The sequence below is a fragment of the Vulpes vulpes genome, chromosome 13, assembly GCF_048418805.1.
Source record: "Vulpes vulpes isolate BD-2025 chromosome 13, VulVul3, whole genome shotgun sequence".
NCBI lineage: Eukaryota > Metazoa > Chordata > Mammalia > Carnivora > Canidae > Vulpes > Vulpes vulpes.
This window is the reverse complement of record NC_132792.1, coordinates 103,932,988-103,953,867: the sequence shown is the minus strand read 5'-3', so window position 1 is coordinate 103,953,867 and position 20,880 is coordinate 103,932,988. Positions and strand designations below refer to the sequence as shown.

Below are 20,880 nucleotides of genomic sequence, written 5' to 3'. Positions count from 1 at the left end.
TTAAAGATCTTTAAAAAACTATTGAAGATCTACTTAAAAAACTGAAATTATGTTCATCTATTTTATTTAAATAGCTAAAACATGCAATGAAATTTAAATTCATTATTTACTATATAGTTTTTAGATGCCTTCTGTTTGTAAAATATTCCTGAAAAATAATGTACTTTCAGAAATATATTGCCTTTATATTGATATATCTAAGATATAATTTCTAAATTTTATACTTTTTTTTACAGATTACAGAATTATATATTCTTATAGACTTTAGATTCTCAAAGTCTCTAGCTTTGTGACAGGAAAAACTTTCAGTTTCCTTAACCTTTTTGTTAAGTATGATGTTTATAGAATTTTTTATAATTTTTACAAAATAACCTTATAACTTATTAAAATATTGAGGAAATTCAATTTTGTCTAGATATCTGTGGTTACTCCTCCCTATCCTTTCATCGCCCTAACCAGCCCACTAACACTTGTTAGTTTCGTGGTTCACGAAGCTTATTCATAATGCTTATTCATAATGCATAATTATTCATAAATTAACATCAAAGATATCTTTTGTACTTTTCTTCCTACTGGTTCAACCAATGGGCAAGAGACCGTGGGAGATAATAGAGAAGGGAGAGGATGGGGTTTTATACATCTGACTACCTTCCTTTCTGCTTGGTCACATCCTCCTCCTCCACAGAATGATAGGCACTGGTACCCAATATGCAGCCAATAATCTAGCAAATGTCTTTGTATTTTCCTATCCAAAAAGATCATCAGAAATAAGTTTTTCATCAGAAATTGGGTGTTGTGTGAACTTACAAATTTAAAATTCAATATGCAAAGCTGTGTTTCCTTACAAAATAAAAAAGTATGTATATTTATCATACTCAAGCAGTGTCTGAAGGCACAAAGAAACTAACGACTCAGATTTCCCTGGTACTCTCATTGTACCTGCTTCTTTCTTTAATTTAATTTAATTTAATTTAATTTAATTATTTTATTTTATTTTATTTTATTTTATTTTATTTTATTTTATTTTATTTTATTTTTTTTACCCGCTTCTTTAGATTCTCTGTCTTTCCCTTAACCCACATTTAAAGCTCTATGGGTACTTCCCTATGACTGATTACCTAAGGAAAGAAAAAAAATATCACAGACCAGTTTATGTATGGATTGAATGGCATGTTGACATAATTTGGGCAGCTGTTTATTACAATCTCAATTTGCAAAGGGTAAATACAGATTACTTTGTAGGAGAAATGTCCTGTGATACAAAGGGGAAGTAGCAAAAAAATGGCATAATGGGAGTTGGAAAGAACATCAATGTGAGGACTGGTGAAAGGAGGTCTGGTAGAGTATTCTGGGAATAGACCATTCAGAAAGAATGGAGTATGAAGATAACTGTGTCCCATAGAGAGGCTCACAAGAGCGTTTCTACTTTGGAAGAAGATCTCAGTAATAGCATAATGTTAAATATCCTAATTTTGTTCTGCATTGTTTAGTCATATGAATTAATGTTATTACTACAATAATGCTTCATAACAAATCACCTTGGAACTCAGTGGCTTACCACAATAAGCATTTTTAAATATAAGCTACCCTATTTGTAATGATTTTCAGTTGATATTTTTGTGTTTTGATACATAATTTTATCAACAGAGAATAGTACTTATTTTTTCCATTTCCTTTCTGACATTTATAATTCCTACCGCATCATTTTACTTCTAGATGATTTTAGAAGGCCTCTACTCTTGCAGTTTTTCCTCATTTTGTAATTTATAGAGTGGTTATACATAACCCAGTGTATACATGGGCTGTAATGAGCAGGGTTTGTACTAAAACAATTATTAGTTTATAGAATGTATATTTTAATCCCTTTGCTAATAAATGAAGAAAGCAATATATTTTATAATGCAATATTAAAATAACATTAAATTTAGTAAGCTTCACAGATAAGTAATTTCTGAATCTAAAGTATTTCATATTTTTCTATTATCAAATAAAGATTTATTTCTGGAGCTTTTGTTTTAAAATCAGATTTTTTTTTCTTATTATTGTATGTCTAGAACACGAGGCTTATTTGAGAGATATTATAGAATTACGATGGCATCTTGAAGATAAAGCTTATCAACTAAAACATTTTGAGGAACAAAAGACAAAATTAGAAGAAGCTAATGCAAAACTTCAAGCAGACATAGACTACATGAATAAACATGGTCCTCTAATTAACTCCAAGCACAACAAAGAACTTGAAACTCTCAAAGAATTTTATACAAAAAAATTTGAGGTAAATGGATAAATGAATGGATATGCATTTTATAGATTGTTATCTAGTTTAAAAAATAATACAGCTATGAGAAATTAACATCTTTAAATGTTTCATTTTCATTGAAAATGGACCTTCTATTTATTTCCTAAAGGAACTATTAAACTACACATAATACAGTCAATTGATAATCATTTAAATTTTGTCATCATCCCTTTTATACTTAGGAGTATTAGTAATATTTAGTCAACGTTTTAGAGATTTAAAACAACATGGTAATTTTTGAAGTTGTAAATCGAACTGGGGAGAGTGCAAGTAGAATATATTAGTCACTTTCATGATAATAAAGTGTAAAATCTTTTTTAATGGTTAATTAACATTAACTCTCCTATTGTGGGATTGTACTATGGAAAAATTATTTATGCCTGCCACTAAATGAGCAAATTATTTCATATTCTTTTTTTTATTATTTTAAAGTAAATAGACTTGTTAAATGTATCCTGTATTTTCATCTGTTCCATTTTCCTCCCTCACTCTCCAAACACAACCTTATCATAAAAATCTGTTTGTGCATTTTGTATATTTTAATACATATATATGTGTGTATATATATTTAAGCACATGCATAATTCATTTTTTATTTTTCAGATAGTATCAAACATTGTATAAGTTTCTGCTAGTTGTTTTTTAATCTGACATTGTTTTAGAGGTCAAGCTACTACTGTTCCTTTTATTCACTATTTTGGATTTGACACCAAAAGCAAAGATAACGAAAGCAAAAATAAATCAGTGTGGATACATCAACCTAAAAAGCTTCTGCATGACAAGAGGCACCGTTAACAAAATGCAAAGACAAAATACTGAATGGAAGAAAATTTGCAAATCATGTATCTGGTACGGGGTTATATCTGAAAACAAGAACTTCATATAACTCAACACCAAAATAAGATAATATGATATAAAAAAAGGCAGAAAATCTGAATAGATATTTTTTCAAAGAAAACATACAGATAACCAGCAAGTACATGAGAAGATTCTCACCATCACTAATCATCAGGAAAATATAAATCAAAACCACAGTAAGAGATCATCTAATACTTGTCAGAATGGCTAATAAATAAAACAAAAGCTAAAAGTAGCTAAAATCAAAAAGACAAGAAATAACAAGTGTTGGCAAACCTGTGGAGAAAAAGGAACCCTTCTATACTGTTGCTGGGAATGTAAATTGGTGCAACCACTGTGGAAAATAGTATGGAAGTTTCTCAGAAAATTAAAAATGGAACTGTTCTATGACTCAGCAATTCCATTTCTGGGTATTTATTACAAGAAAAAACACAAACTTGAAAAGATGTGTGTATCCCCATGCTCACTGCTGCATTAGTCAGCAGTACCCATTATTATATACGCTATTATATGCCCATTATTATATTATATACCCATTATTATTATTATAGTAGCCATTATTGGCTGCATATTGGGTACCAGTGCTAGTACCATAGCCAAGATACTGAGACAACCTACGTGTCCATCAATGGATGAATGGATAAAGCTATGGTACACACACACACACACACACACACACACACACACACACAATGGTATATTACTCAGCCAGAAAGATGAAATCTTGCCATTTGCAACAACAGGGATGGACCTTGAGGGGATCATGTTAAGTGAAATAAGTCAGGCAGAGAAAGACACATACATGATCTCACTTATATGTGGAATCAAAAGAAAAAGCAAAAAACAATTTCAGGGATACAGAGAACAGATTGGTGGTTGCCAGATGCAAGAGTTAGAGGATGAATGAAAAGGGAGTCAAAAGATACAGATTTCTGGTTATAAAATGCATAAGTCATGGGGATTTAATGTACAGCATGGTGACTATAGTTAATGTTGTATTACATACTTGAAAGTTGCTAAGGAAATACATCTTCAAGATTCACATCACAAGAAAATAATTCTAGCTATGAGTGGCAATGTATGTTAACTAGACTTATTTTGGTGATCATTTCACAATGTATAGAAATATTGAATCATTATGTTTTATAATTGAAACTGTTATATATTGTACTTCAATAAAAATTAAAAACTTTTATGCATCAAAGGACACTATCAATATCTGATAAAGGTTAATATCCAAAATATCTAAAGAAGTTACATAACCCCAAACAAACAACCCCCCCAAAAAACCCCCAAATAATATAAGATGGGCAGGGGACCTGAAAAGACATTTTTCCAAAGAAAACATACAGATGGCCAACATATACATGAAAAGATGTTTAACATCTCTAATCAGGGAAGTATAAATCAAAACCACAATGAGATATCACCTGACACCTGTCAGAATAGCTAGAATCAAAAAGACTAAAAGTAGCAAGTTTTGGCAAAGACATGGAGAGAAAGGAACCTTTATGCGCTGCTGTGGGAATGTAAGTTGGTGCAGCCACTATGGAAAACAGTATGGAGGTTCCTTAAAAAATTAAAAATAGAAATGCCATGTGATCCAGTAATTTTACTACTGGGGATTTACCCAAATAAAACAAAAACACTAATTAGAAAAGATAAGTGTACTCCAGTCTTATTGTGGCATTATTTACAACAGCCAAGTTATGGAAACAACCTCAATGTCCATCAATAGGTGAATGGATGAAGATGTGGTATACATATATACAGTAGAATATTAACCATAAAATTGAGATCTTGCCATTTGTGCCAACACAGATGGATCTCTAGAGGATATGCTAAGTTAAATAAATCAGAGAAAGACAAATACTGTATGATTTCACTTATATGTGGAATCTGAAAAACAAAACAAAAATCCAGGAATAGACTGTAAATACAGAAAACAAACTGTAGTTGCCAGAAGGGAGGGAGTGGAGGTATAGGCAAACGAATGGAGAGGAATGGGAGGTACAGGCTTCTAGTTATGGAATAAATAAGTCACTGGGAAAAAAGATACAGCATAGTAGGGGCTCCTGGGTGGCACAGTCAGTTAAGTGTCTGACTCTTGGTTTTGGCTCAGGTGATTATCTAAGGGTCATGAGATTGAGCCCCGTGTCAGGCTCCATGTTCAGTTCAGTCTGCTTGCTTCCTTTCCCTCTGTCCCTCCTCTCATAAATAAATACACCCCCCCATTTTTTTTAAAGTACAACATAGGGAACATAGTCAATGAGATTGTAATAGCATTTTACGGTTACAGATGGTAGCCACACTTGTGGTGAGCACAGCATAATGTATAGATTTGTTAATACACTATGTTGTACCCTTGAAATTAACATTGTGTGTCAACTGTATATCAGTGAAAATAAGAGAGAAGAAGGATACTATCAGAAAAGTTAAAAAAAAAAACCCTATAGAATGAGAGAAAATATTCCAGGTTATACATTTCAGAACAGTGTAGTACCTAGAATATATAAAGAATTTTTTAAATTCAGCAATAACCTGATTAAAAATGGGCAAAAGACTTGAGTAGATATATCTCCAAAAGATGTACAAATGGGCAGGAAACATTTGAAAAGATAGATATTTAACATCATTAGTCATTGGGGAAATGCAAGCCAAAATCACAATGAGATACCCCTCACACCCATTAGGGTGGGATTAAAAATAAAACAAAATAACAAGTTTTGATGTCTATGTGGAGAAATTGGAACTGTGGTACTTTGCTGATGGGAATGTAAAATGGTTGCAGATGCTGTAGAAAAGACTGGCATTTTCTCAGAGTTTAACACAGAATACCATATGCTCTAGCATTTATATACTCTGAGGAATTGGATACTGATATTCAAAAAACAAAAATTGTGCATAAATGTTCATAGCATTTAGCAGTGTTTATATTAGCTCAAGGTGGAAACAACCTATTGTCCGTCACCTGATTAATGACTAAACAAAATGTGATATATCTTACACCATAGAAAGAAATTTTTTAAAATGAAATACTGTTATGTGTCACAACATAAATAAACTTTGAGGGGTTTTGCTAAATAAAGAAGCCAAATACAAAAGATCACATCCTGAAGAAAAAAAAAAGATCACTGTATGAAATATCCAGAATGGATAAATCCATAAAACAAAGCAGATTGATTGCTAGTGGCTGGGGGAAGTGTAATGTAGTATTTTGTTTATAGTACTTCATCATATAACTTTATTTTATTTTGCTGTCTTGACTCGGTTTTGAGATCCTGGCTAGAGACCTGCTGAATTAACCAATTGTTTAATGGACACAAGGCCTCTAGCCAGTGTGCTTGAGTGCACAGCTATTTGTAAATCAAGCTCCAACGCTCTATGTTGCCTCCAAATTCTGCAAGTAGCTCAGCCTCATAATACATAGAAACGCAAGAGTATTATCCACATCAATTGGAGTATCAGTGAGGGATATATATACCAGTGCCACACAGACCCAACCCAAGAGGTTGCCTTAGAGATGAATTTGTCTCATGTTATGTAGCCTAGTTCCCAACATGGAGACCATCACCCCAGCAATGCCTACAGGTTACTTGTAAAGGTGCTGACAAATTGGACATGAGATATTTGATATTAGGAATTCTGTTATGTTTCCTGACCTCTTGTTTGCTTTGTTCATCATCCTGGTATACTCCTTGCTCTCTACTAAAATGTATACCCCTACATTGCTGTGCCTGAAGAATAATCTTGTAGAGGTTATTACTTCTGTGCTATTCTAAAAGTTAATGAACATTATTGCTCTTCCTGAAGGCAATTGCTTTATTTCAGTTCACCAACTGGCCTTGGGGGAGAAGACTATTTGTTCCCTAGTGCCTTATATTCTCCTCCCTCCAACTTTCCAGCAGGACATCCAGACTATAACCACCCCATCTCCATAGGTTGACAGAAAATAGAGAAATGAAGAGGGAAGGATAATGTATATGATATTTGATAATAAAAACAATAAAAATGTAATATTTTGGACCCATTCATTAAGATAATAATGATTATCCCGAGAGGATTGCAGTTGATTTCATTTATTTTTTTTCATCTGTGTTTTCTGCTTTTTCTATAATAAAGTATTATTTCAACAATAAAAAGTAGCAATTCTTCTGTAGTTGAAAAGATAATTATTTTATTTTGCTCATATTACCTGGGATATTGAACTTATTTTCTTCAATAACATTTATACATCCCTAGTATTGCTGATTTTTAGGCTAATGGGAAACTGAAACTTTACTGTGCTAAACAGACTAATATGGGAAGAAAATCAATGTAAAGAACTTTTTCTTTAAATCCAAAACTACTCTAAATTTAAGTTCTTTCTCTGATCTTTCTGTTGCCTGATTCTTTTAATTACCCATTAAGTGCATGTATTAACAAAAATATTTTTCATTACTAGGTAATGGAACTATACAAACAAGTTCATGGAGAACTTGAAGAAGCTTTAGGAAATGTTGAAAATGCCAAACTGAGTGCTGAAAAAATTAGACATGACATGGAAGAAGACATTCGTGGTCATGAAACAAGCATAGAAGCCTACAAGTAAGAATTTTTCACTAATGCTGCTTATAGCCTTTCGAAGAAAAATATTGATTAAAATGTAATTTATATTCTTATGTAAAATTTCAGATAAAGAGAAAGAACCAACCTAAATCACCCATATTTATCACCAATATAATATACATATGTAATATACATATGTATAGATTCCTAAAATACTATTTTTCTGACATTTTATTTATTGATTTTTAATTTTAATTTTAAATTAAATAATTTTTGTGTTGGTAACATACAGTGTTATACAGGTGTACAGTATAGTGATATAACAATTCTGTACGTTACTTTGTGCTCATCATGATAAATGTACTCTTTAATCTCCATCACCTATTTCACCCATTTCCTTTCCCATATCCCCTCTGGTAGCCATTAGTTTGTTCTCTGTAGGTAAGAGTCTGTTTCTTGATTTGTTCCTGTCTGTTTTTTTTCCCCTTCACTCACTTGTTTTGTTTCTTAAATACCACATAGGAGTGAAATCATATCGTATTTATCTTTCTCTAAGTGACTTATTTTGCTTAGCATGATACTCTTTAGCTCCAGCCATGTTGTTGCAAATGGCAAGATTTCATTCTCTTTCATGGCTGAATAATATTCCATTGTGTATATATACCACATCTTCTTTATCCATTCATCTATCAGTGGGCTGCTTCCATAATTTGGCTATTGTGCATAATATTGTAATAAACATAGGGGTGCATGTATCTCTTTCAATTAGTGTTTTGTATTTTGGGTGTATCTAACCCAGTAGTACAATTACTGGATCATAGGATAGTTCAATTTTTAACTTTTTGAGGAACCTCCATACTATTTTTCACAGTGGCTGCACCAGTCTGCATTCCCACCAAGAGTATACAAGGGTTTCTTTTTCTCCATTTCCTCACCAACACTTGTTGTTTCTTGTATTTTTTATTTTAGCCATTCTGACAGGTGTTAGGTAATACCACATTGTAGTTTTGATTTTTATTTCCCTGATGATGAGTGATGTTGAACATCTTTTCATGTGTCTGTTGGCCATCTGTAGGTCTTCTTTGGAGAAATGTGTTTTTGTGTCTTCTGCCCATTTTTTTAATTGGATTATTTGTTTTCTGGGTGTTGAGTTCTTCATATATTTTGCATACTAACCCTTTAGCAGATATGTCATTTGCAAACATCTTCTCCCTATAATGTTTTTATTGCTTCTTTCACCGTCCTTCACAGAGAAATTATTGCCTGCTTTTATGGAATCTTATGGTTTTAGGACTCACATTTAGGTCTTTAATCCCTGTTGAGTTTATTATTGTATATGGTATAAGAAAGTGGTCCAGTTTCATTGTTTAACATATAGCTATCCAGTTTTCCTACCACCATTTGTTGAAGAGACTTTTTTTTTTTACTATTGTATATGCATTCCTCCTTTGTTGAACAGTAATTGACCATATAATTGCAGGTTTGTTTCTGGGTTTTCTACTCTGTTTCATTGACGTATATGTGTCTATTTTTGTGCCAGTACCATACTGTTTTAATTGCTACAGCTTTGTCGTATAACTTAAAATGGAATTGTGATGTCTCCAGCTATGCTTTTCCTTTTCAAGACTGCTTTGGGTTTTTGGAGTCATGTTTTTTACAATGTTTAGAATTGCTTGTTCTAGTTCTGTGAGAAATGCTGTTTGTATTTTGATAGGGATTGCATTTAATGTGTAGATTGCTTTGGGTAGTACACACATTTAACAATACTTGTTTCCATTCCATGAGGATGGAATGGCCGTCCATTTCTTTGTGTCATCTTCAGTTTCTTTCATCAGCTTCTTACAGTTTTCAGAGTACAGGTCTTTCACTTCTTTGGTTAAGTTTATTCTTATATTATTTTTGGTGCAGTTATCAATGGGATCATTTTAATTTCTCTTTTTTTCTGCTTTATTGTTACTGTGTGGAAATGTCTGTTAACTAACTAGAGTTTAAATAAAAACTTGAAACAAGAAAAAAATAAATACAGAAGATTTCTGCATGTTGGTTTTGTATCCTATGACTTTACTGAATTCATTTATCAAAACTAGCAATTTTTTGGTGGAGTCTTCAGGGTTTTCTATATATTGTATCATGTTATCTGCAATATTGAAAGTGTTACTTCTTTTTTAAAAATTTAGATAACTTTTATTTCTTTTTGTTGTCTGTTTGCTGTGGCTTGGACTATAGTACTGTATTGAATTAAAGTGATGAGAGTGGACATCTTTGTCTTGTTTCTGATGGTATGTGAAAAGCTCTGTTTTTCCCCAATGAGTGTGATGTTCTCTGTGGGTTTTCACATAAAGACTTTATTACGGGGATCCTTGGGTGGCGCAGCGGTTTAGCGCCTGCCTTTGGCCCAGGGCGCGATCCTGGAGACCCGGGATCGAATCCCACATCAGGCTCCCGGGCATGGAGCCTGCTTCTCCCTCTGCCTGTGTCTCTGCCTCTCTCTCTCTATCATGAATAAATAAATAAAACCTTTAAAAAAAAAAAAAAAAGACTTTATTACGTTAAGGTATGTTCCCTCTAAACCTGATTTGTTGAGGGTTTTTATCATGAATGAGTGTAGTGCTTTGTCAAATGCTTTTTTTTTTTTTTTGCTTTTATTGAAATGGTTTTTAACCTTTCTTTTATTGATGTGATATATCATGTTGATTAACTTTTGAATATTGGACCACCTTTGCTTCCTGAGAATATATCCCACATCCCACTTGATTGTGGTGAATGGTTTGATTTTTTTTTTTTTTTACTGTATTGTTGGAATTAGTTTGCTAGTATTTTGTTGAGAATTTTTGCACCTACATTTATGAACGATATTGGCCTATAATTCTGTTGTTTTTCCCCCGTGGGGTTTTTTTGTGTGTGTGTGTCTTTATTTCATATTGGTATTAGGATAATGCTGGCCTCATAGAATGAATTTGGAAGTTTTCATTCCATTTCTATTTTTTGTAATAGTTTGAGAAGATTAGGTGTAACTCTTCTTTAAATGTTTGGTAGAATTTACTTCTGAAGCTGCCTGGTTCTGGACTTTTGTTTGTTAGGAGTTTTTTGATTACTGATCCAATTTTATTGCTGGTAATCAGTCTGTTTTTTTTTTTTTCTTCCTGATTCAGTTTTGGTAGTTTATATGTTTCTAGGAATGTGTCCATGTCTTCCAGATTGTCCAATTTGTTAGCATATAGTTTTTCATAATATTCTCTTACAGCTGTTTGTATTTCTGTGGTGTTGGTTGTTATTTCACCTCTTTAATTTTTGTTTTGTTTATTTGAGTCCTCTTTTTTTCTTTTTTTGATGAGTCTGCCTGGAGGCTTATCAATTTTGTTGATCTTTTCAAAAACCACTTTCTGGTTTCATTGATTTTGTTCCATTTCATTAGTTTCTGTATTATTTATTTCTGTTCTAATCTTTCTTCTTTCCTTCCTTCTCCTGGTTTTAAGTTTTGTTTGTTGTTCTTTTTCTAGCTCCTTTAGGTGTAAAGTTGGGTTGTTTATTTGATTTTTTTTTCTTCTTGAGGTAGACCTGTCTTGCTATAAACTTCCCTCTTCAAATCATTTTTGCTGTGTCTCAAGGCTTAGACCCTTTGCTTTTATTTTTCATTTGTTTCCATGTAATTATTTATTTCTTTTTAAATTTCTGACTGACCCATTCATGGTTTAGTAGCATATTATTTAACCTCTGTGTATTTGTGGTCTTCGCAGATTTTTTTCTTGTGGTTGATTTCTATTTTCATAGCATTGTGATCAGAAAACATGTATAGTATCTTTAGGTGTTTTTTTTTTTATTTGTTGAAGCTTTTTTTGTAGCCTAATATGTGATCTGTTTTTGGAGAATATTTCTGTGCACCTGAAAAAAAATTTGTATTCTGCTGTTTTAGGATGGAATGTTAAGGCCATCTGGTGCAGTATGTCAGTCAAAGCCACTGTTTCCTTGTTGATTTTCTATGTAGATGATTTATCCACTGGTGTAAGTGGTGTATTAAAATCCCCTACTGGGATCCCTGGGTGGTGCAGCGGTTTGGCGCCTGCCTTTGGCCCAGGGCGTGATCCTGGAGACTCAGGATCGAATCCCACGTTGGGCTCCTGGTGCATGGAGCCTGCTTCTCTCTCTGCCTGTGTCTCTGCCTCTCTCTCTCTCTCTCTCTCTCTCTCTGTGACTATCATAGATAAATAAAAATTTAAAAAATTTTAAAAAAATCCCCTACTATTATTGTATTACTATTGATTAATTCCTTTAAGTTTTTTATTAACTGCTTTGTGTATTTGGGTGCTCCCATATTGAGTGCATAAATATTTGCAATTGCATATCTTCTTGGATTGTCCCCTTTATCATTATATAGTGCCCTTCTTTGTCTCTTAGTTTCTGTTTAAAAATATATTTTGTCTGTTACAAGTATTGCTATCCCAGCTTTCTTTTGACATCCATTTGCATGATAAATGTTTCTCCATCTCCTCACTTTTAGTTTGCATGTATCTTTAGCTCCAAAATGAGTCTCTTATAGACAGCATGTAGAATGGAACTTATTTTTTTATCCACTTTGTCATCTGTCTTTTTTTTTTTTTTGAGTATTTAGTCCATTTATACTCAAAGTAATTATTGATAGATATATATATCTATTTTTTGTTTGTTTTATTTTTTGTTTGTTTGTTTGTTTTGTGGTTGTTTTTGTAGTTTTTCCCTGATCCTTTCTTCTCTTGCTCTCTTTCATGGTTTGTTGGCTTTCTTTAATGATATACTTGGATTTGTTTCTCCTTATTCTTTGCATATCTTTTACTGGTTTTTGATTTTTTTGGTTACCATTAGGTTTGTATAAACACCTTCTCCATATAGCAGCATATATTAAGTTGATGGTTGCTTAAGTTTGAACCCATTCTTTACTCCTCTCACCCGTGTTTTAGGTATATGGTGTTATATTTTATGTCTTTTTATTTTGTGAAACCCTTGACCCATTTTTATGGATACACTTATTTTTACTGCTTCTGTGTTTTCTATTTTTTTGGACTCTCATTTATGATCTTTCCTTTTCATTCAGAGAGTCTTCCTTAATGTTTCTTGTAGAGCTGGTTTAGTGGTCATGACTCCTTTAGTTTTCGTTTGTCTGAAAAACTCTGTCTCTCCTACTATTCTGAATGATAGCCTTCTTGGATATATTCTTGGTTGCAGATTTTTCCCTCTTAGCGCTTTGAATATATCATGCTACTCTCTTCTGGCCTGCAAAGTTTGTTGCTGAAACATTTGCTGATAGCCTTATAGAGTTTCCCTTGTGTATAACTGTCTTCTCTTGTTGCTTTTAAAATTCTTTCTTTATACTACTTTTTGCTTTTTTAATTATGATGTGTCTTGGTGTGGACCTCCTTGGATTGATTTTTTGGGGAGATTTTTGTGCCTTCTGGATCTGGATATTTGTTTCCTTCTGCAGAGTAGGGAAATTTTCTGTTATTCTTTCTTCACATAAGTTTTCTGCCCCCTTTTCACTTTCTTCTGTGATCTCTATAATGCAAATGTTAATATGTTTGATGGAGTCTCTGAGTTTCCTAAGTCTGTGCTTAATTTGTATAATTCTTTTTTCTATTACTTGCTCAGTTTGATTGTTTTCTGTTACTCTGTCTTCTAGATCATTAATTTGTTCCTCTACTTCCTCTAGCCTACTATTTATTCTATCAAGTGTATTTTAATTTCAGTTATTGTGTTCTTCATCTTTGATTGGTTCTTTTTTGTCTTTTTGTTAAGGGCCTCACTGATGTTCTTCATTCTTTTCTCAAGTCCATTGGTTATCTTTATAAACATCACTTTAAGTTTTCTACTGGCCATATTAGTTAATGGTTTTGCTTAGGTCTCTTGCTGTCATTTTGTCTTGTTCTTTCATTTGGGACCATATTCCTCGGTTTCCTCATTTTGTCTAGCTCTCTCTGTCAGTTTCTATATTAGGAAAGTAAGCTGTCTCCTGCTCCTGATGGTAATGGCCTTATGAAGAAGAAGTCCTACAGTTCCTTGCAAGGCAGTGTTCCCCAGGACCTGGCACTTTAGGGAGTGTCTCCTATGTGTGTTGCCTATGCCCTGCTGTTGTGTTCTGGCTACTCTTTCCTTCAGTGGAGTCATTTGCAGAAGTTCTCTTTGCTTGTTGTGGGTGGTGTTTGGTCCCAACTAGATGGGGCACATTTTAACAAGGGGCATGCTGGTCTGCTTGCAAAATGAGACCTGCCAACCCTGCTGTCAGAACTTAGGCCCCACATAGGGCATGAATAAGTGACATGGTTTTGGCAGGGTTTGCACCAGTGTTCTGGGCAGGGGCCTCACAGTGCAGGAACATGGCGAGCATGATTGGAAGGGACAGATCTGCTGTAGTTAGAGGGGCCAGGGCTTGGTATAGACAAATTAGGTAGAGAGCATTGTTGCTGTGCTGATTCCTATAGGTGGCTGCATGTTTATGTTGGGGGGGCCAGGAAGGGAAAAGGCACCTGCCAGCTCCTTTGTTCCTGGAGAGGTTTCCCTGCTATCCCTGCTTCGATGATATGCACTGTAAGATGAGTAAATAACCCTCCTTTCTGTATGTCCTATACAGTTTTCAAACTGCTGCTTCCATCTTGTATCCCTGGTGGCTGTTTATCCTGCTGTCTCTTTAAGGGCAGAGACTCAACTTCCTATTGCCCTCCAGGCTCTCCCATAGCAGAGCCAGCTGAGTTTTAGAATTCCAGGCTTTAAGTCCCACTGGCTCTAAGTACTCACATGATTAGGCCCCTCTTAGTTTCAAAGCCAAATGTTATGGGGATTCCCATAACATTCCCCTTTGGCTCCCCAGTGTGATAGTCTGTTTCTTGCCCTTCTCTAAGCAATTGGCTCCCTTCCTGCTGCCAATGGCCATGGTCTGTTTTGCTTCAAATCCAAATACATTTCTCTGCCTGTTCTACCTTCTTGGTTGTGGCTTTTTCTCTACCTTTAGTTATGGAGTTTGTTCTGCCAGTGTTCACGTCATTTTCTGGGTTATTTACACTGATGTGAGAGTTATCTAGTTGTATCCATGGGAGGAAGCAAGCTTAACATCCTCCTACCCCACCATCTTCCCAGCCTCCCTGTGTCATTTTAAAACTCTTCATACATATTGTCAAATTGCCTATAGTTGTGTATAACAAATATGCATCACTCCTATGTATGTGCAAAGTGGCTATTTAAAAAAAATCTCCAGCATGAGATATTATTAAGAACAAATTATGTAGCTGTATGTTAATGATAAATAGCATCCAAGTATTTCAATTTGCATTTGTTTGATTTCTAATGAAATGAAGTATGTTAAAATATATATAGATATTATTTTGCATTTTAGTAATCGGTGGTGTTTTTTACTGCATTTTTGATGTATTTGTGTTTTATGATATTCTTTTTTGTGTGTGTGTTTTATATTGTAATTTCTTTTGTGCACTGTAAATTATGATCTAGTGTGTCATAATAAAATCTTTATTTATTCAAATTGATTAATGATTTAGAAAAAAATCATATTCACGTGGAGCTAGAATCAAGTAAACACAAGCAAGACGAAGAATATAAAGTTTATACATAGTTCTGTGATCTAGATAGCATCCATTTATTAAGATATTTATATTTCCTCACATACGTCTGTTTTAAATATTGTCTAATATTTAATAAATTAATCACTTTTGTAGCTCCCCTGATTTGTTATATTTCATTTTCATTCAGTCACATGTATTTTTAATTTTCATTTTGATATCTTCTTTGATCCATAGGTTATTAAAATATACATTTAAAAATTTTTTGTGATGGATTTCTAATTTTATAATTATCTTTTTATTATTGCTTTCCCATCTGAATTTGTATTTTGGTCAGGAAACATAGTTTCAACCCACTGAAAATCACTGAGTCTTCATTTTTGGCTCAATGACTTGGGTTGTTTTTTAATTTTGGGTTTTTTTTTTTTGGTAAATATTCCTTATATACTTATTGAATGTAATAATGGTTACTGTTTAGTTAGGTCAAATTTACTAATCATAGAGGCTAATCTTATACAAATAGCTATCCTTGCTATTTTAGGTGTGATCTATGGACCAACAGCATCACCTTTACCTGGGTGCTTCTTCAAAATGCAGAATCTCAGGCACAATTCAGACCTATTGAATGAGAATTTGCATTTTAAAAAAATCCCAAGGTAATGTTTGAGAAACACTGTTCCATATCATTACTGATTTTTACTACTTTTTCTATTATTAAGAAAAGTGTGGTAAAATCACCTACTGTGATGGATGTGTCTCTCTACATCTTTTTTTTTTTTTTATTTTTTTTTAATGCCATCAGTTTTTGCTTTACATTTTGAAGCTCTCTCAGGTTCATACAAGTTTAAAGTTGTTATATCTTTATGGGAGATGATTAGCCTTATTCATCATTGTGAATTGATTCTTGGAATACTTTTTGCCTTAAACTCAATTAAGATAGTAATATAGTTTCATTATCTTTGTCTCTTGATGCTTATCTGGGAGATATTTTCTGTTTTTAAATTTGAATATTTTTGAGCTCCTATGTTTTATACATATCTCTTGTCATTATGTAGATAGTCTTTTTTATCAGTTGCCAACATTTTTAAAGGTGGGCCATTAAATGTATTCACAAATCACTAATACATTTGGATTTAAACAACCATGTATTTTCCCCCATGTGTTTTATTTCTTATTCTTTTTTTGTCTTTCACATTAGTTTTTGTTATTTTTTCCTTTTCCAGTTTGGCAGTTACAGTTTTGTTCCTATTCTTCTTGTAGGAAACCCTATTAATTATCACATGTAAACTTAGATATCAAACTCCAAAGACACTGTTAACATGCTAGACAAGAAAAGGACTTAGGAAAATTTTTACTGTAGTTATCACATTACCACTGAATAGGTATTTATTGTTGTTCTGGACTGTTTCATTTTTATAACCCATGAGAACATTGTTGTTACTGTTTTATTTATTTATTTTTAAAGATTTTATTTATTTATTTGAGAGAGAGTGAGAACATTAGTTTGGTGGGGTGGGGGAGATGCAGAGGGTGAGGGAGAAGCAGACTCCCCACTGAGCAGTGAGCCAGATGGAAGATGGGGGTTTGTGGTGCTCAATCTCAGGGCCCTGGAATCATGACCTGAGCTGAAAGCAGACACTTAACTAACTGAGGCACTCAGACATGCTTGTTGTTATTGTTTTAAACAGTCAAGGTTGTTTTTCAGATATACCCTCAAAATAAAACTCTTCTTTGTTCCTTTTTCCTTCATAGACTTTTTCATCATAGACTGTATCTGGCAGTGCTTTATAGTTGGAGTAGTTCCTTAATTATACTCTTTAGTCAGGTTCTGCTCATACCAAATTTTGAGTTTTTATTTGAAGAATAATTTCTATTTTCATAGATTTCTTGATTCTTTTTTAAAAATACTTTATTTATTTATTCATGAGAGACAGAGAAAGAGAGGGGCAGAGACATAGGCAGAGGGAGAAGCAGGCTCCATGCAGGGAGCGTGATGTGGGACTCGATCTGGGAACCCGGGATCACGCCCTGAGCCAAAGGCAGACACTCTACTGCTGAGCCACCCAGGTGTCCCTGATTTCTTGATTCTTAATTGACCTTTACTATATTAATAAATACATCACTCTGTAACATAATTTTCATTTTTACTGTTAAGAAGCATATTGACCTTTTAACTGATTGCTATGCAACTACTCTATACTTTGCTTTAAAAAAAAAAAAGATTTATTTATTCATGAGAGACACAGGCAGACAGTGAAGCAGGATCCATGCAGGGAGCCTGATGTGGGGCTTGATCATGGGACTCCAGGATCATGCCCTGGGCCAAAGGCAGGCGCTCAACCGCTGAGCCAGGTGTGCCTATACTTTACTTAAAAGATCATCCCTTGATTTTGAAAATTTGTTAACTTTACTTTGTTAAGGCACTTTAGGTGTGGAATGATTTTCCTTTGTTGGGATTTGTTAGTCTTCCAATATTATTGAACCTATGTATTATAATTATTCTCCCTGGGCATTTTCAGTCATTATCTTTTCAAATAATGCCTTGGTCCCATTTTCTATTTCTTTCAGGACTCAAACACATACTAGTTTTTCTTATAGTATCTTCCATGGTTCTTGATCATTTTCTCATATTTTCTATATTTTCAAACCTTCTGAAGACTTTTTTCTAGTATATTACCTGTATCATTCTGTTGTATTCTGGGTCTGATGCGAAAGCCATAGGTATCACCTCACCAACCTCCAACTATGGAAACTGTAAATACCAAAGAGCTCTATGGTTAGTTAGCAGTTTCTGACATGACTTTTCAGTGATATCTGCCTTGTGATATTCTTTCCTAAAATCATGTCCCCTTGCATGTGGGTTAGATCTGGTGAGTATCTTCTAATAAATAAAGTAAAAGTGATGGGATATCACCTTGATGATTAGATTGTAAGAACCATGACTTTTTTCTTGCTAGTACTTTATTGTTTTGTTGTGTATTTGCTCTGATGAATTTAGGTGCCATGTTTTGAGATGCTCTATAGAGAAGCCCACATGGCAAGGATACAGTCTAGGCTCAGTCCAATAAACCCTTGAAAATCAACCTGTTAACAAGCAGGAGTGTGATAACAAGGAGTGTTCTCCTTCTTTTGGTCTGCTTCATCTATCATTTTCTAACAGAAATATTTTAAAATCCGGGTACCTGGGTGGCTTAGTAGTTAAACGTCTGCTTTTGGCTCAGGTCTTGATCCCAGGTCTTGGGGTCTTTAAAAATAAATAAATCATAAAAGTCCTTTGATGATTTTCTTCTCATATAAATTTAGTAAGTAAGATTTACTGTAAGCATTAGAGGAGTCATAAATGATGTATTAAATAACATTTTAGAGATACGTTTATTATTCACTATTTTTTAAATTAATTGAGAATACACATTACATAAACATGATTACATATGCTATCAAGTGTATACATTGAATTTTTTTTTAAAGATTTTATTTATTTATTTATTCATTAGAGACACAGAGAGAGAGAAAGGCAGAGACATGGGCAGAGGGAGAAGCAGGCTCCACGCAGGGAGCCCGATGTGGGACTCGATCCCGGGACTCCAGGATCATGCCCTGGGCCGAAGGCAGGCACTAAACTGCTGAGCTACCCAGGGATCCCCTACATTGAATATTTTAAAAATCTGTACATATGCATGTAACCATGTCCCTGATTAAGGTATAGAAAGTTTTCAGCATACTAGAACTTTCTCTTGTTCTCTTTCCCAGTCCATGCAACTGCCGCCTTCCACCCCAAAGAGATCATCTTCATTCTGACTTTGATCTCCAGACTTAGTTTTGCCTGTTCATGAAATCCATGTGAATAGAAGCATACTACATAGGCTTTTTAGTATCTTGATTGCTTTACATTGTAACTCTAAACAGGTAGAAGGATTCATCCCATTTTACTCTTCTAAATTTATTCTGATTTAGCAGATACAAGAATGATAAAGGCTGAACTACTGGTGCCTGGGGGCACTAGTAGCAAACTTTTACCCTGAAAAATCCTTAAAAGGCTGAGGAATTGGTGGCATCAACTTTAGGAAATCAGGATAAAGAGACAACTAAAATAGTACTTAGTTTCTGAATTTGACGACACTGGGCAGTTTCCACTTCTTAGTCAGAGTTCATAGTTTATTGTCTGACCTGAGGGAAATAGATACCATTGAGAAATGAAAAATTTATTTCAAAGGAAGGAAATTCAACCAAACATATTTTGAATGCTGCGATTACCCACCTCTCATTATCTACTTGGCTTCCAGAATTCTGATAGGGAGACCTATACTCTCCAGCCATGGAAGGGTAAAGAAGAATCCTTTTGCTTATTTGTTTATTGTTTTCATTTTCATTTCCATATTGAGGTTGTATCTTTCAGTTTCATTTGACTCTACTCCTAAAATCAGAGTTAGTGTATAAGAACCTGGGCTAATTCCAGGTGGAATTATCTGTATTTCTTGCTGATATTTTATGGAAATGATAATTTTGTCATTTTCTCACCATATTTTTTATGTATATTAAACTGTAACACCCTTGTCTTAAGAGACATTTGGAATGTGTTTTCTACCTACTAGATTAGATGCAGGATTATGGGATCACAGGTTACTGGCTTTCTTCGTGGAGGATCATATAAGAGCAAAATATTCCTTGACTAAGTCTGGAGATTTAAAAAAAAAAAATCTATTGTTGTTCTAAGCTGCAGTTTCCTCATTATACCTCTAAGACTGAGAAAGAGAAAACAGTAAGCTAGGACTTTAATAATGTGTGGTCTTTTCACTTCTAAATCTCTTTTTTTCTCGCCTTTCCATCCCTGTACTGCCCACCCTCTGAATCAAAGGTGGTTAGCTCTATCACCTGAAATCAAATCAAAAGATGATTTATTTTAAATAATTTAGAAATTATTTTTCTCTAAGTTTATTCCATTGGAAACAAATACACCTGGTGAATTTTTTCTCACCATTTACTTCTTGATTCTAAATGGTACTTTTAAGAAGTTGCTTTGGGATGGGAGAAATTTTATGAATAGGTAAATGCCATTAATGTACATTGTTAAGTCAGAAGCTAATTTACATATAGTTTTAAACATGATTTTCCTTTCAATGTGGATAAAACCAAATGTGTTTCCTCTTAGGAGAGAGAAAGAGAAACTTACTGCTCTACGTAGTCACTACTCTACAGCAATAGAAAATGTTAATGTTAGTATTGAGGAGAATGAAGAAGCAGTGACTGAAGCATTGAAGGAAACAAAGACATCAAAAGATGAATTATCTGCTTTATCAAAAATGGTGGGTTTTCATATTTAAAAATTAAAAAAAAATAGAGATTTTAGTTTTAAGCCATAGCTGTTAAAACTTACTATCAGTAATGAAGTAACAGCCAATTTTCTGTCTATATTGATTTTCTCTTACTACATAACAAATTACCAGAATTTTAGCAGCTTGAAATGACACCCAATTATTATCTCGAGGTTTCTCTGGGTCATGTCTTTGCTGGTTCCTATATTCTGGGTCTTCTCAGGCTGAAATCAAGCTTTTAGCAGCCCTGCACTTCTTTCTGGAGACTTTAGGATGAATCTCCTGTCAGGCTCATTTAGTTTTGGCAAGATGCAGTTTCCTCGAT

At 33.8% G+C, this 20,880-nt stretch overlaps 1 protein-coding gene across 1 annotated transcript in view; it reads left to right on the top strand.

Moving 5' to 3' along the window:
• CCDC178 (coiled-coil domain containing 178) overlaps positions 1-20,880 on the top strand; it is a 371,851-nt gene that overhangs the window by 33,898 nt on the left and 317,073 nt on the right. The window contains exons 7-9 of the mRNA XM_072733713.1: positions 2,055-2,275; positions 7,602-7,744; positions 20,393-20,546. Coding sequence (XP_072589814.1) covers positions 2,055-2,275; positions 7,602-7,744; positions 20,393-20,546 — 518 coding nt within the window. The remainder of the gene's footprint in view (positions 1-2,054; positions 2,276-7,601; positions 7,745-20,392; positions 20,547-20,880) is intronic.